General features: G+C 42.0%; 1 protein-coding gene across 1 annotated transcript in view; it reads right to left on the bottom strand.

The window, feature by feature from the left end:
* The window catches only part of LOC113018953 (Fc receptor-like protein 5), a 52,918-nt gene extending 37,780 nt beyond the window's left edge, over window positions 1-15,138 (bottom strand). Inside the window, exons 1-6 of the mRNA XM_026162412.1 lie at window positions 15,015-15,138; window positions 12,093-12,125; window positions 11,472-11,711; window positions 5,725-6,024; window positions 5,296-5,553; window positions 4,803-5,051 (exon numbers count right to left, since the gene is read on the bottom strand). Of these exons, the coding sequence (XP_026018197.1) occupies window positions 4,803-5,051; window positions 5,296-5,553; window positions 5,725-6,024; window positions 11,472-11,711; window positions 12,093-12,125; window positions 15,015-15,060 (1,126 nt within the window). The 5' untranslated portion in view covers window positions 15,061-15,138. The remainder of the gene's footprint in view (window positions 1-4,802; window positions 5,052-5,295; window positions 5,554-5,724; window positions 6,025-11,471; window positions 11,712-12,092; window positions 12,126-15,014) is intronic.
* Between the last annotated feature and the right edge of the window lie 372 nt (window positions 15,139-15,510).

Raw genomic sequence — 15,510 nt, 5'->3', positions numbered from 1 at the left:
CTGTCTCCTGTCACGGACTTCTCCACTTTTGATGATAAATCAGCCTGGTGCAACATGTAAGGATTGGCACAATTTGTTAAGATTGTGAGGAGTTTGAGAAACTAACCTTAAGCATAAAATACAATTTACTATCAGTAACTTCATAGCACCCGCCCAGCAGTATATAAACGCCGTCATGCTAGCTAGTACGCAGTACCAGTTATTCTAAGCGACTGTAAAAAGTCAGCACAACGAAAACAAACTCCAACTAAACTTGGTTTATATCTGACACAGATAGACAGCAGGTCATAACCTCTTACCTAAAGTTCAGTTCACTTGCCACTATGACCGGCGGCCACCTCGGTCTCTCTTCCTCCTGCCTCCCCTTTCCCTTATCCACCTGCTGGCCTCCGCCACTTGCTGATGTTGCTAAATCTGTGGAAGCTCTGTCATAGCCACCGCCAAACAATTCAGTTATTTTTACACATTTGGCAGCGTCTGCCTGAAGGGCTTGTTTCTTTTTGGCCCTAATTTTTTCTGCACCTCCTTTCCTTTTTTGTTCTCCATTTTCTTTAGTTCGTCTATAAGATTGCTAAACAAGGGGGCGGGTGCATCCGACCTCCTTGGCTGTAATTGGTCCAGCCCAGAGTCGATCATGACCAATTGGCCAATCCAACACCTTTCATTATTTATACCCTTCCAAAAAAAAAAATCGATCGGCCCATAAAAACAAAAAATCGCCAGCGGCCCACCGGGCAAATGCCCGGTATGCCCGATGGCCAGTCCAGCTATGTACGTAGACATTGAGGGCTAGCAGGAGGAACTATGCGCTTACCTGCTGCTCCTTGGCAGGTAGCTCCATGCCCTCCTGGGTTTTAATTGCACCTTAGAACACACATGCATCAACACTACAATGAGCGGGTGGAGGGAGGTTTGGAGTCTTCTCTCACCCCCATTCTCTGCGGCCTGCTGGAGCGGGGGGGCTAGGAGGAGTTGGCCATCCGGCTGCGGTCTGGGGTGTGGGGCCTCCCTGCTGCTGCGGAGTCGGGGCGGTCTGCCTCTCCCCACCGCAGGGAAAAGAGTAACACCACCTGGGTCTGGGTGCGGTTCCCCCCTCCAGGGGCAAGGGTACCTAGACCCGGTTTGTAGAGTACGCTTGGGGAGTGTGATCGTGTATACAGCGTCTCTTTATGTCTGTCTCCACGTCGGTTGAGTGTGAAGTGCATATGAGAGCATGAGGGTGGGAATGGATGTGTGTGCCTGTATGTTTGTGTCTATATGTCAGGTTGGGTATCAGACGCCACCTCTCTGGGGACATCTCGGGCCCTCCAAGGTTTGGAGGCCTATCTCCACCCACCACCACTTCCCCTACCAGTGGCGGACTCCCTCAGGTGTCGGTGCGTTCTTTGTATCTGGGGGTGGGCGTCCGGGTACACACCGGCTCACTCCTTGGCGGCCGCTTATTGGGGCTCGCTCAGGCCATTTCGGAGGTGGGGTGCCCCCGGCCTCTCGGCCTGGGGCTCGTTCACTCAGGCACAGCTGGCTGCCGGCGGAGCTCATGGCCGCGTCACTGCAACTCCCCCTGGCTTCTGCTCTGCGGCTGCTGAATGAGCCCTCATCTGGGACTCTCCTTAGCTCTTACTGGGACAGTGGCGCAGCTGCCCCTCTGTGGGTCTTCCTTGGTCTCTTGTGTTCTGGGGGCCTCTGGATGTCTGGAGTTTTGATCTCCTCCATACCTGCTTGATACCATAAAGGACAGGGCTGTGGCTCCCCACACTCCCTAGCAGATCATTACATGGAGAAACCTTTGGAATGCAAGCATGCTGATCCACACAGGTGTACACAGGTGTACACATGGGTATTCACAGACGCGGACTACAGCTTTCTTGGCTGCTGCGTCAAAGCACACTGTGCGCTGTCTATCTTGAGTGTTGCACAATATCGTTTATTATTTAGCAACTATTGATATCTATGGCTAGCTTGTTTATTGTGATGGTGCTTTTTTTTTTCTATTATTATGTTGCTCTTTGTTGTTTGCTGTCTCCTCTGTTTTTTTCTCCATACAGGTGACCCAGGAGTTTTTTTTTTTTTTTTTTTTTTGTTTGTTTGTTTTTTTCTCTCTTCCCCCCCTTCTCACCGTCTCTTCTCCCCTTTGGTTTTCTTTCTTTCTCTCCCCCTCTTTCTTTCATTCTTTCCCCCTGTCCTATCCCCCAGTCATGTCTGTCCCGTTTGCAACTAAAAATAAAATAAATTTATAATTATAATAAAGGTCAATCAAATGGACCAATATGGCAAGGCCATGATGATCCACTTGGTAAAATAAATCCGCTTGGCATCTTTCTTGGCCTCAAGATAACAATTCTGATGGCTATAGATCCAAACGGGACAAAAAATGAAAAGAAAAAAAAAAAAAAAGAGAGAGAGAGAGCGCCTTTTCGTTGTTGTTGTTGTTGTTGTTGTGCTAAGCTAACAGGCAGAATGCTACAAGCATAGCTCTAAAGAATGTAGCATCATGGGCAGTGTAGTCCGTGTTGCAGGGAGAATGGACTGCCATACACGTTATGTGTCTGTGAGCGCGAGGAGGGAGAAAAAGGGGAGTAGAAAGGTACAAGTTGTCATCGAGGAAAAACGGGAGCTGGAAGCATGTAAATATAATAATAACCACTTCAGCCAAGAAGAGTGCCTGACGAGCCCAGTTGTAAGTAAGCTATTAAGATTCGACTGTACACCGTGTTCGTGTTTTCCTCCGAAAACAATAAGTTCCGTTGGAGCAGCCTTTCAACGCCTCTCTCTGTCTCTCGCCAGAAAAGTTGACCCAGACAACAAAGTAAAGCTATTTTTTGGCTACGAGCCGACAGGGACCCCGCCGTATTAGTCAGAGGTCCCTTTACTACAGTTCGGAGTCGCGCACCTTCAGTAATAGTAATAAATCACACAGCAATAGTACATTCACGTTGTTGTAAAAAGCATGATAATATATTAAGTAATCCAAAGTATTCAGAATACGTTACTGTCATTGAGTAACGTAACGGAATACGTTACAGAATACATTTTGGGGCATGTATTCTGTATTCTGTAACGGAATACATTTTAAAAGTAACCTTCCCAACACTGGAGGTGCAACAGGTAACAATGTGTAGCAGGTAACTTCCTGCCTGTGCTTCCTTCAAGGTCCCTGAATGGTTGACCCGGGGTTTGATGTTTTGGTTTCTCTGGTTTTCTATTTTTGATCATTCTTAGTTTCATAGTTCTGTATTTTGTATTGTTGACATTCTCGTTTTCTCGTATGATGTTATGTTTACATTACAGTTATCTGTCTATTTGGTTAATGAGAGGTTGTTTATCCCCTTGTGTTCTCACTCTGTTCTTTCTCTCTGGTCTCCATGTTTTGTTTACTGTCTGCGTCAAGCTCGTGTGTCTTACTCCAGGTCTCAGTGTCACTCATTTCCTGTTTTATTTTGGACTCTGTTCTCGTCTGTATCGTGGGTCTAGTTTTACATCCTCCATAGTCATTCTGTTAACCTCTTTTCCATTAGTAACTACTCAGGTCAGGTCACCATGGTTTTCAGGGTTTTCCATCAGGTCATTGTTCCTGTTACCAGGTACTTTTTCAGTATTTACTCAGCCGGAGTTCCAGGCGATCCGAGGCGATCCCAAAATGTGACGTCAACAGCCTGCATCCCACTGATTGACTGCTCAGTGGCGTCACTCAATGACTTATGAGAGTATTACATTGATGAAAATCAAAACAGCCATTTTTGAAACCCAGCAATGAGGAAAACAGCTACAAAAGCAACACCGTGGTCCCAGAGTGTGACGAAAATTCACAGACTGAGCAGCAGGTATATCATCGCCTCAACGTCCACCTTCATTGTAGTGTGTTTGACGCATCCTAATTACGTCACAGGATGCTCAGCCACGTTGCTATTAGGACGACCACACACATTAGGTGGTACTTGACTGTAATAGAAAACCAGTCAATACGATTCGAATAGTTGTGAGTTGATCCAAGTAGGTACTAATGCAGGGGTGGCAATTCCAGGCCCCGAGGGCCGGTGTCCTGCAGGTTTTAGATCTCACCTTGGGTCAACACGCCTGAATCACATTATTAGTTTGTTACCTCTGGAGAACTTCAGGACATGTTGAGGACCTAATTTTTAAATCAGCTGTGTTGGTTCAAGGACACATCTAAAACCTGCAGGGACACCGGTCCTCGAAGCCTGGAGTTGTCCACCAATGTACTAATGGAAAAGGGGCATTAGTTATCACTGTGTTCCCACCTGTTTCCCATCATCTCATTATATTGTGTTTTATAGACTGTCTCAATCTTCCTTTACTGTCACATCCTTCATCAAAGTTTGTTTTAATAAGATTTGTAGAAATTTGTTTTCCTAGTTTTTTTTTATTTGGATAATTTTCTAAGTTCTGTGATAAAGTTGTGTTTTAGTTTACTAACCGTGACAGATACTCAATGAAATGTCAATATCAATACTAATACTAATAATAACAATAATAATAACAGAAAAGAGGCTCTTACACTTGGACTGTCTGCAGTGATACAACAAGAGCAGGAGAATAATAATGAGAGAGACTCCACAAACCAGTCCAACAATCAACCACACAGGAGACGAAGAGCTGTCAGCTCCTGACACAGTTACTGTAACAACAAATAGCAATTAATTATTAATAAATTAGAATTTTATAAAAAAAAAATACTTTTATAAAATGGAGCCGAGTGACTTTGAGACTTAAATCAGACAATATAACGTTCCTTCTCAGTCATTGGTTTATAAAAATCCATCAGATGTTTTGATCCTGCTCACCTTTAACTGACATCCAGCTCTGTGCTGACTCTCTTCCTGAGTACTGACACTTGTAGAAACCTTCATCAGACTTTGACACTGCAGAGATCTTCAGCTCCCCTCGGGGATCATTTTCAATAAGTTTGTCATTGTGATAGAAAAACACATTGGAAAGTATTTTTTGTGTTCTCAAACTGCAGCTCAGACTAACAGAAGCTCCCTCAGTCACAGGATGAACAGGACTCACTAGGATAGGACCATTACCATCATCTGTGACACAATCACACACAATTGTTTCAGTCACATCAGCTGGTGCACACTTTTAGAAAGAGCTGACAAACAATAATAAGAACAGATTGTACAAATGTTTTTCATCATGAAGATCTGATCTTGTGTATTTAAAAACTGCTATTTTTCTCCAGATAAAATGACTTCACATACAGCAAAGCTGGGACAAATGTTCATGTGACGTCTAAATCATTCAGATCCAAGAAGTAAATGTATAATAACATACTCTGTACAGTGATGTTGACTGCACTGCTGAACTCTCCTGATCCAGACTCACACCAGTACACTGCAGTATCTGACTTTGATGTGTTGATGTCACATGTGGATCCAGTCATTCTCCTACAGTCAGAGAGTCGGCCGTCCTCAGAGAACTTCCTCACTCTCCACTCAGTGAAGTTTCCCTCACAGGTCAGTGAGACAGAGTCAGAGGTGAAGTGTTGCACTCTGTCAGGACTCACTGTGAGAGACGCTGCTGAATGAACATCTGGAAACAACATGCAGTGAAGACACAAAGCTCACAGATGTTAGGATCAACATATCACAGTGGAAATATATGTTTGACTTTTGTTTGGTTCACAAGAGTCCTGATAGTTATGCAGCCAGATTTACAGACTTTCAAATCATCAGCGTGAAGATTTAAAATCCTCAAACTGACCTGCAGACCAAACAAACTTTGGTCGACTGTGATCAGTGTGATACTCTGGGTCTCCTCTTCCAGCTCTGCACACATATCCTGCTGTGTGTGTCTGTCCATGAATGATGTAGGAGTCCTGTGCAGTCCCACTGCCATCAGGTAGCAGCTCATAACTGGAGGATTCCTCTGATAGATCAGGAACAGCTTTATACCAGTAGAAGCTCCATCCTGCAGACGGATGTTCAACCTCACAGTTCAGAGTTACTGAGGCTCCAGGACTCAGCCATGATGGAGACACAGTGAGGACAGGACGGGGTTCATCTATTCAACAACGATTTTCTCTCAATTTTTCGTCTCTTAACTCTGAATTCAATGTCACTAAAATGTTGACTCACAAATATTTTTGATGAACTTTAAGAGTGAGACTATCTAAACATGTCAAATATCTCAACATGTACTAATAAAAACACATTTTTACAAACTGTTTCTATTTCCAGGTTAAATGAACAATGACTCTACTTACTGTCAGAAACTGTCAGTGTGACTGAATCACTCCACTCTGTTGTTTCATGCTGTGAACTTTTCATTCTGCCCTTACAGCGATAGTTTCCACTGTTGGATGATGAAGCAGATCTAATCCTGTATTCACTTTGATTTGGAGCTTTTATCATGCTGTTTGTTTCCCACTCATAATCCCACTCAGTGTCTCCTCCGTGGATCTCACATCGGACAGTGATCGTCTCTCCTCTGTATATCTCAGACCAGTTTGGATACAGAGTCACAACAGGCCTGTTTGAGGCTGTTACTGTTCAAGAAAGTACAATAAAAACACGTGAATGTCAAAAATGTTGAAGTTTTTTTTTTCTTCATCTTCCTCCTTAATCAGGAATTTATCTGACCTCATGTTAAACTGACCAGTTTTCCCAATCCTGACTGACTGGCTGTCCTTTGTGTAGTAAACTGGGTTTCCTCTTCCTCCTCTGCACCTGTAGAGTCCTTCCTGTGAGACACTGATTTGTCCATTTGAGTGGAAAACTGCATCTTGTGTGGTCAGGGCTTCAGAGGATTTCTCATCTCTGTACCAGTAGTATTTCCATCCAGATGATGATGATGGGTTCACAGAGCAGGTCAGGGTCACACTGCCCCCTACTGGAACAGCTGTGTTATCAGCTCTCAGTTTGGCCTTTGGTTTATCTGCAGTTCAGTTTAGAAAAAGAACAAAAGTCAATGACTGAATCAAACCAGTTGAAATAACTTGGTGGAAATATGGAAATAATAAATATCACATAACTTTAATGGTGAAGCTGCAACAAACTGTACAACTATCACACAAACACAATACTAATCTTTCATATTTAATTTGCTGAATTTCTAAGTTAAAAACACACATGAGGAACGATCAGTGGATTTAATGTTTCTTAGTGGATGTGGTGGAGCAGCTGAGACAGATCCAGCATTTGTTCTGCATTTCATCTTTCATGTATTAGAGCTGCACAGCAGAGAAGTTACTCTCATATGTTTTGTTCTCTTCACTGTGAATAAAAAGCTGCTGTTCAGGTTTTTGTTGTTGGAATAAAAACTAAACATTTTACTGACCAACATGAAAGACAGTTATAAAGCTGTAAGAAAGAAGACGTGCTTTTTCCTTATTTAGATACTCTGGATGAAAGATCTTACATGATACAGTCAGTGTGATGATATCACTCCACTCTGAGAAGAAATAGTCCCTCCTGCCCCGGCAGCTGTATCCTCCACTGTCAGACTCAGTAGCTCTGATGATTCTGTATTCATTGGATGTTGGAGGTGTGTTTAACTTGGCTGCTCTCCATTCATACGTCCACTGAGCTCCTTCACCTCCCTGAATCTCACATCTGACAGTGACTGTCTCACCGCTGTATATCTGAGTCCAGGATGGCTGCAGGGTCACAGTGGGCTTACTGGGAACTGTTCACAGAAAAATATCCAGTTAGAGACAAATAGAAACATAAAAATTCAGATGTTTAAAACATGAGAGTAACATGAGTGGAAAAAAAATCAACCTCAAACAGGCTACAGGTTTAAACCACACCTCGGGCCAGTCTGACCACAGGTAACTGTTTTCATCACGGCCACATCCCACTTAGTAAAATAGCTACAATCAGCACAAAGACAGTCAAAACCAGGCCAGAGGCAGGACTGTTTCATCAGGATTCACTGAGATATTTTCAAACACCCTGACCTGTAGCTGTTTTTTGATAGCATACTGTGCTACATGAAGAACTGTATAGCACAGCTGCACAGTAGCACAGAGGAAATAGCTCCACAGGGTTATACAGGTCACCCAGAGGATAGTCGGCCATCCTTTGCCCTCACTTGAAGACCTGCACAGCTCCCGCAGTCTCAGGAACACAAAGAAAATCCTTCAGGATCCATCTCACCCAGGTCATGCACTGTGTGAACGTCTACCTTCAGGCAGACATTTCAGAGCCAGAAAGACAAGAACTAACAAACTAAGGAACAGCTTTGATCCCTCAGCCATCACCATGCTGAACACTGAACAATCAGATCCAACACAACTCTCATATACAGTGTTTACATTGTTACAGCACAGTCTCATGTTTACACCTGCAGGTATGGCTGGTGTTTACATCAACACTGTAACAAAGAAACATTTGTTTTGTTGTTTGTTATTAAAACACAATCTGAAACTTTTCACTGCAAGATCTCATTTTTCTTTGGAATCTGAACTTTTGTAGCTAAAATACATTTTTTAAAGGTCTGAATTGTTTTGTTGATGTTTTTTGGAGAGCACATTCTCTGTGAGGGTGAGTCCTTAATCTCACAATTTTTGGACTTAAATCAAAAACAATTTTGAATAAATGTTTCTATTTTCCCACCTCTCCAAGTAATCTTAATGAGCAGAAAACTTATCTGAGGGTTAATAAACTCACAGCTATTAGATAAAGTTGTTAGCACACATTACATAATGACCTCTTAGTGTTGTAGAAATAAAATAATTAAATTCACGAGTTTCTGTAACTGTGACGTCACTGCTGTCCTCTGTGTAGTAAACTGGATCTCCTCTCCCTCCTCTGCAGTGGTACAGACCTCCTTGTGAGACACTAATAACTCTGTTTGCTTCATTTCCTCTCATGAGCTGAGCTTTAGAAGAGACTGAATCACGTCTGAACCAGTCAAACTTCCAGCCAGCAGAGCCCTCCACAGAGCAGCTCAGTGTCACACTGCCCCCTGCTGGTATGACTGAACTTTGTGCTGTCAGTGTGGCTCTGGGTTTACTTGCTGTTGAAGAAACAAAATAAGTAAAACATTAAATCACCCTCAAGAATAAACTTGTTACAGCACTGATCAAACTTTAAACATTCACTGATTAATTTATCTACAAACAGAAACAAAGTAGTTTTTGTTGGAGCTCTTTAAAGCACCTGCAAGGATAGCATGCTAATGCTAAGCTAGCCAATAACCAAGAGTGATGAACTTCATCCTAACAAACTGATGAGCAGTCAGGCTGCAGCTCCATTTCTACTTGTTCATGTTTCTACTGTAGAATCACCATGACAACCGATGTAAGGTCTCTTTGTGCTGATTTTGTGTAAGAGCTTTTTTGCTTTACATTTTTCTAGTAATGATCCCAACAAAGAGGAGAAATACCTCCAACATGCACAAACATTTGCCCTCACAGCCTCTAATCTGCATGAATGTCTTTGATATTGTGCTTAGAGATGGTGGCGACTCTCAAAGTGGAGCCAGTGAGAATCAATAAATTCTTATCCATTCCCATCCCTACCTGCATGTGACACATTAGACTGTCTAACAAACTAAAGATTTCACTGATTTATCATCCTCTTATCAAACTGTCATCTCTGTACATTCCTCTTTAAACTGCTGATATTTAAGAGCCTCCATGGTGTCTCTCCTTTCTGTTTGCACAGTGAGAAAAACTGTTGTCCTGAGCTGCCTGCAGACAGCTGGATCATTGTTGGAGTTTTCCTGTTAAGACAGATGTAAACATGAAAACATGAAATGTCAGCATGAATCATGGTCCAACTCACATGAAACTGTCAGTCTGAAGGCATCACTCCATCCTGTTAAGAGATAGTCACTGCTACCCCGACATCTGTAGTCTCCACTGTGGGACACTGAAACTCTGCTGATCCTGTATTCACTGGATGTTGGAGGGCTGTTTGTGTTGGGTGCTGTCCATTCATATTTCCACACCTTTCCTTCACCTCCCTGAATCTCACATCTGAGAGTGATTGTCTCACCAGTGAATATCTGAGACCAGCTGTGCTGCAGTTTCAAAGCAGCCAAAACTTTCCCTAACAAACAAATAAACACAAATATTAAATTGAAAAAAAAATCATAAATCAATTGTTACTTCAGTTTAATCATGATGTTTCGTTTTATTTCACAACAAAATTTCACCCTCACCTTGTTTCTGAATTGTAACTGCAGCACTGTCCTCTGTGGAGAAAACTGGATCTCCTCTCCCTCCTCTGCAGTAATAGATGCCTCCTTCTGAAATACTGATCGTGTGCTCTGATCTTCCAGCTCCTATTTTCTGAGCTCCAGAAAACCGTGAATCACGTCTGAACCAGTCAAACTTCCAGCCAGCAGAGCCCTCCACAGAGCAGCTCAGTGTCACACTGCCCCCTGCTGGTATGACTGAACTTTGTGCTGTCAGTGTGGCTCTGGGTTTACTTGCTGTTGATGTTACAGGAAAGACAAACATCAGACTGTCAGTTGCTTCGGAGAAAACTTTGTTATATAACAAATAAAGATTTCAACATAAAAACTCAATAGTAATTTAAAAAAATAAAATTTATTTTTATTAATTTATAATTTATGTATTTTTTTAATTCAGTAAGTGCTTAATAGGTCACAACCCTGGATGATGGGTTAAGAAGATGGATGGAGTTCAATAATAGATCTCAGGTTTCTCAGGTAGGTCGGTCCCTGATCTCAGTGTGATCATCACACTTGATGCAAACAGGCACCAACAGCACAAAAAAAAAGTGACTTCAAAGCAAATTTGATGAGAATCAACAACTGGCAGCAGCACACATGAGGACAGCACAGGTATCTCAGCTAACTGTTAGCCAGCTAGAGAGCCAGGAGCTAACGCTGGATGTATATAACATGATGAAAACTTTATCAGAGTGAATCAAGAATCAGGTGAGACTGTTTTTATGCTCTGTCACCAAACTGTACTCCTAAATGCAGAGACAGGTGAACTATACACTGTTAGCTGATCTGAGGCCAGTTGATTGTGGTCGCTCTTATTATCAGATTTTTTGTTAATCTGTTTTTTATTTAAATGTTTGTTTTAAGGATCATGATCACATAAATATATATGCATAAAGATGCATAACCAGTGCACAGTCAGCAGCATTTATCAGTCATAATTCACACAGATGTTTTTCATACTGTATGCTATCCCCGACCCCAACCAGGGCTGTGATGTGATAACAGAACTCTTCTCTGTTGATGATCAGCCTTTTCTTTTTTCAGCATCTGTATTTCCATCGTCAGACAGCAGCTCTGCTCATTCTGTATTTATTGATCATGTTTGATCCACAACTTCAAATAAATTATAAAAACAAAATAATTGTGTATAATTCTGAGCTGCAGTGGTGGAAACTACACATGTGCAGGTACTGAAGAAACTGAGATCATCACATCTGTGTTTAATGTTTGTTACGATTTTCTCTGATTTTGTTACTAAACTAAAACAAAGAACAATATGACTCAATGAAATGTGTCCAACTTACATGATACAGTCAGTGTGATGATGTCACTGCAGACTGAAAGATTCACGTTGCAGCAGCTGTATCCTCCACTGTCAGACTCAGTAGCTCTGCTGATTCTGTATTCAGATGTTCGAGGTCTGATTACTGTGCCATCTCTCCATACAACCAGCGACTGACTTCCTCCACATCTGACAGTGACTGTCTCACTGCTGTATATCTGAGGCCAGGATGGTTCGAGGATCACGGTGGGCTTATTGGGAACTGTTCACATAAACACATCAAGTTAGAGATTGATGGAAGCATAAAGTCATTTTGAAGCTGAACTGATTTTTATTGCTGCTGTTAAGAGTCAAAAGATTTACTGCATCCTGGTGACATTTGGACTTGAAAATAATAAGATGTGTTTTTATGAAACAAATTAAAGCAGTTAATTAATATTCTGAGTAAAACCACAGAGTGACTGCACAGAGCTGCAGGATTTAACTCACTCACTGTTTATAAACCCATTTAGTATCTTAAATAAAACAATGCACAAACAGAGAAACAGGATGTGATTTAAAATGGTGCATGAAATATGAAATATCAGATTAAAATTATACATATTATATAAATATGAAGCAAGGAAAATGAACCATTTCTCACCTTCAGCATTAACGTAGAAGAGAGAACCGAGCACTAAAGTAAAGATTAAACATCATCAGCATCAAACTGACAGAAAATCAAACTCAAAATGAACAAAAGTGTTTTTTAAAGATTAATTTTCACATGACACAGTTACTGCTCATCAAAATATTTCTGTGCATAAAACACTATGAATATATGAACTTGTACACAACAATGAGTCAAGTGCAACAAGCAGCGATGTATCCAACACGATACTCAGACTAAACTGAACCAAGGAACCAGCCAACATTTGTCTGTAACTTTCATAAACATCACAAATATGCTTTGTTCAAACTCTCACATAAACACTTCAAACCAGTGATACACTCTAATTCTCACACATGAGAAACACTTTCATTAATCAGTGCCATTCAAACAATGTCACAAATGTACTTACACAATAACCCCGTCATGCAGAGCAAAGAGTGCCCCATCCTCACATCCAGCCCTGCTGCACTCTGATCCTCAGCTGATCTCAAACACTTTGACTTTACATCAATAATAAAAAGAGAAGCTGCATTTAATACAGATAAGACCAGAGTGTTTCTTCTGACTGTGGCCTCTCTGTGCTTCCTTTCCTTTTATACAAACCTCAAACAGCTCCTGTAGCTTTGACCACAGCAGTTGTGTGACGTGTTCACATTTCCTGTCCACTGCAAACATGCAGGCTTGCTTCTTGTGTTTGCTTCTTACCTTCTGTTGTTTCAGGTCAGGTGACATATTTTACCAGCTCATAATTATGTTTTATTCTCAGAGACTTTTATGTGATTTGTGCAGTGTGCTGTGGATCATCATAATGTTGGAATATTTTATCTTGAGTCATCTTATCAGTCAATGTTTGTGTAGATCCACAGACATTTATTGTGCAATACATGAATGCTGTCTTCCCAAAATGTGTTGTTTTCAGTTTCTGGCCACCGCACTCACTCTCCAGGATTATGCACAGACAATGATCTCCAAATATTTATTTGGTTTCATCTGTTCCCAATATCATATCAAATATCACTCATAGGTGCCAGTGTTCACATTTGAACAGACTAGTATGATGGTTTGAAAGAGGAGTGAAAGAGGCCGTCTCTACTGTGAATGACCATCATTAACCAGAGGTGGTGCCTTATGGCGTCAGCTGTCAGCCAACTACAATCCTGTTTTGAGATCTCTTCCCAGGCACATCAACCCCCACTAGTATCTTTCTTCAGGTGACCTCAATACATCACATGATGGGGTGAGGCAACCTCTCACAGCATTCTCACCCAAAATCTCCGATGATAATTTCTGAATAAGCCAGAAGTTGGAAATTTCTTTTTTTTTGTGGAACTCAACTCACATTTACCGCTTGGAAAGGCTGAGCAGACACACATACTGTGACTTAAAACAATGGTAAAATTGTAAACTTTCATCTGTACGGCCACTCTTTTCTATTTTTGACTCACTAAATAAGTCATACACAGAGCACTGATTAGCTTTGATTCATTAATGTGTTTTTTAAGTACAAAAAGCTCCATAACGGCTCACTTTCTTTTTTTTTTGCCTGTCCCATTTAGATCTTTAGCCATCAGAATTGTTGTCTTAAGGCCAAGAAAGATTTACTTTACCAAGTGGATCATCATGGCCTTGCCATATTGGTCCATTTGATTGACCTTTATTATAATTATGTATTTATTTTATTTTATTTCCTGTTGTTACAGACGGGACAGACATGATTATGGGATAGGACAGGGAGAAAGAATGAAAGAAAGAGAGGGAGAGAAAGAAAAATAGAGGGGAGAAGAGACGGTGAGAAAGGGGGGAGAAAGAAAAACAAACAAAACACCTGGATCAACTATGTGGAGAAAAAAAAAACAGAAGAGAAAACAAACAAAACAGAGCAACATAATAAATACAGCACCATCACAATGAACTAGCTAGCAGTAGATAACAGTAGATACTAAATATTAAATGTTATTGTGCAGCACGCAAGATCGACAGCGCACAATGTGCTTTGAGGTAGCAGCCAAGAAAGGTGTAGTTTGTGTCTGTGAACACCCGTGTGTACACCTGTGTGCACACCTGTGTGGATCAGCACACTTGTATTCAAAGGGTTTCTCCATGTAACGATCTGCTAGGGCAGCGGTCCCAAACCCCCGGGCCTCGGACCGGTACCAGTCCATGAGTCGTTTGGTACCAGGTCGCGAGAGTTGAGGCTCAGGTGTGAAATGCATGGTTTTGAGGGTCTTTATCGGTTTTCAGCGTTATTTTGTTATCGTTTTTATCGTTAACTCGGTTTTCCTGGGTCTTTTCACGTGTGTTATAAATCAATCTTCTTTTTTTCGGTACCGGTACTAGTTTTATTTTGTTGTATTTATCCGCGACACCTTAAAGGCCGGTCCGTGAAAATATATATCGTATATCTCTCCCCCACCTGCAGAGTGAGCTCCTGTAGAGAGGAGACCTCCTGCAAAGATATAACAGCCTCCTCACCAGTTAGAGAGCCCTCCAGTTGGGCCGATGCACCAGGGGTCCCCTGCACTGGGCTGAGTCCCCATGCACCCACAGCTCCAGCGACACAACAACCAGGACCTAAGCCCCCAAGGCCCAGCCAGCACCCCAGACCAGGGCGGAGCACCCCAGTCCCCCAAGCCTCCACGCCCGTCCCAGACCCACCCAAGGGTAGCCAGGCTACCAGGCCAGTAACCAACGTCCGCCAGCACAGACCCTCCCCAGACTCTCGCACCTTTTTTCACAGCTTGGCTCATGTGATGACTCACGTCATTAATTGTGGGTCTATGACCCACTTAAAGTAAAACCCTCACTGAGGTTAAAATACCTGAGACTCTCTACTGTTTGCTTTTAGAAATGAAAAAGCCTCTTAGATGAGAGGTTACACGTCTTCAAGAAAGTTAAAGAAGTTTAGTCACTTTCCTTCCAAACTTCTTAGACCACCATGAGCTGGATGACTGTGGTTCATACTGTTGCCTCACAGGAAGAAAGTTGTTGGTTTGAATCCACCAGCTGGGCTGTTTGTGTGAAGTTTGCATCTTCTCCCTCCACCTATCTGACTTCTCCCCAGAGTCCAAAGTCATATATTATTATGTTAACTGGTGATTCCAATGATTGCCTGCAGGTGTGAATGTGAACATGAATGGTTGTCTGTCTCTCCATAACCTGTCTAGGTGATCTTATACACAATGAAAGCTACTATAGGCTCCGCCCACATTGGAGTCCAAAAGGACAACACAGCAGTGAAAGCTTTGTGTGGTAACTTTGTGATTGGCTAATCCCCTCCATATAAGAATGCAGTGTACCTCAGTTTCTCACTTCTCATTCTCAAGATACAGTCTATAATATTAATAATAGTTAAAGCATGTAAACACAGCATCTATCCTTATTCTGTCAAACACTTTCTTACAAAGGTTAC

This window comes from Astatotilapia calliptera, chromosome 3 (assembly GCF_900246225.1).
Source record: "Astatotilapia calliptera chromosome 3, fAstCal1.2, whole genome shotgun sequence".
NCBI lineage: Eukaryota > Metazoa > Chordata > Actinopteri > Cichliformes > Cichlidae > Astatotilapia > Astatotilapia calliptera.
The sequence above is the reverse complement of the archived record's forward strand: the minus strand, read 5'-3'. Positions and strand labels throughout refer to the sequence as shown.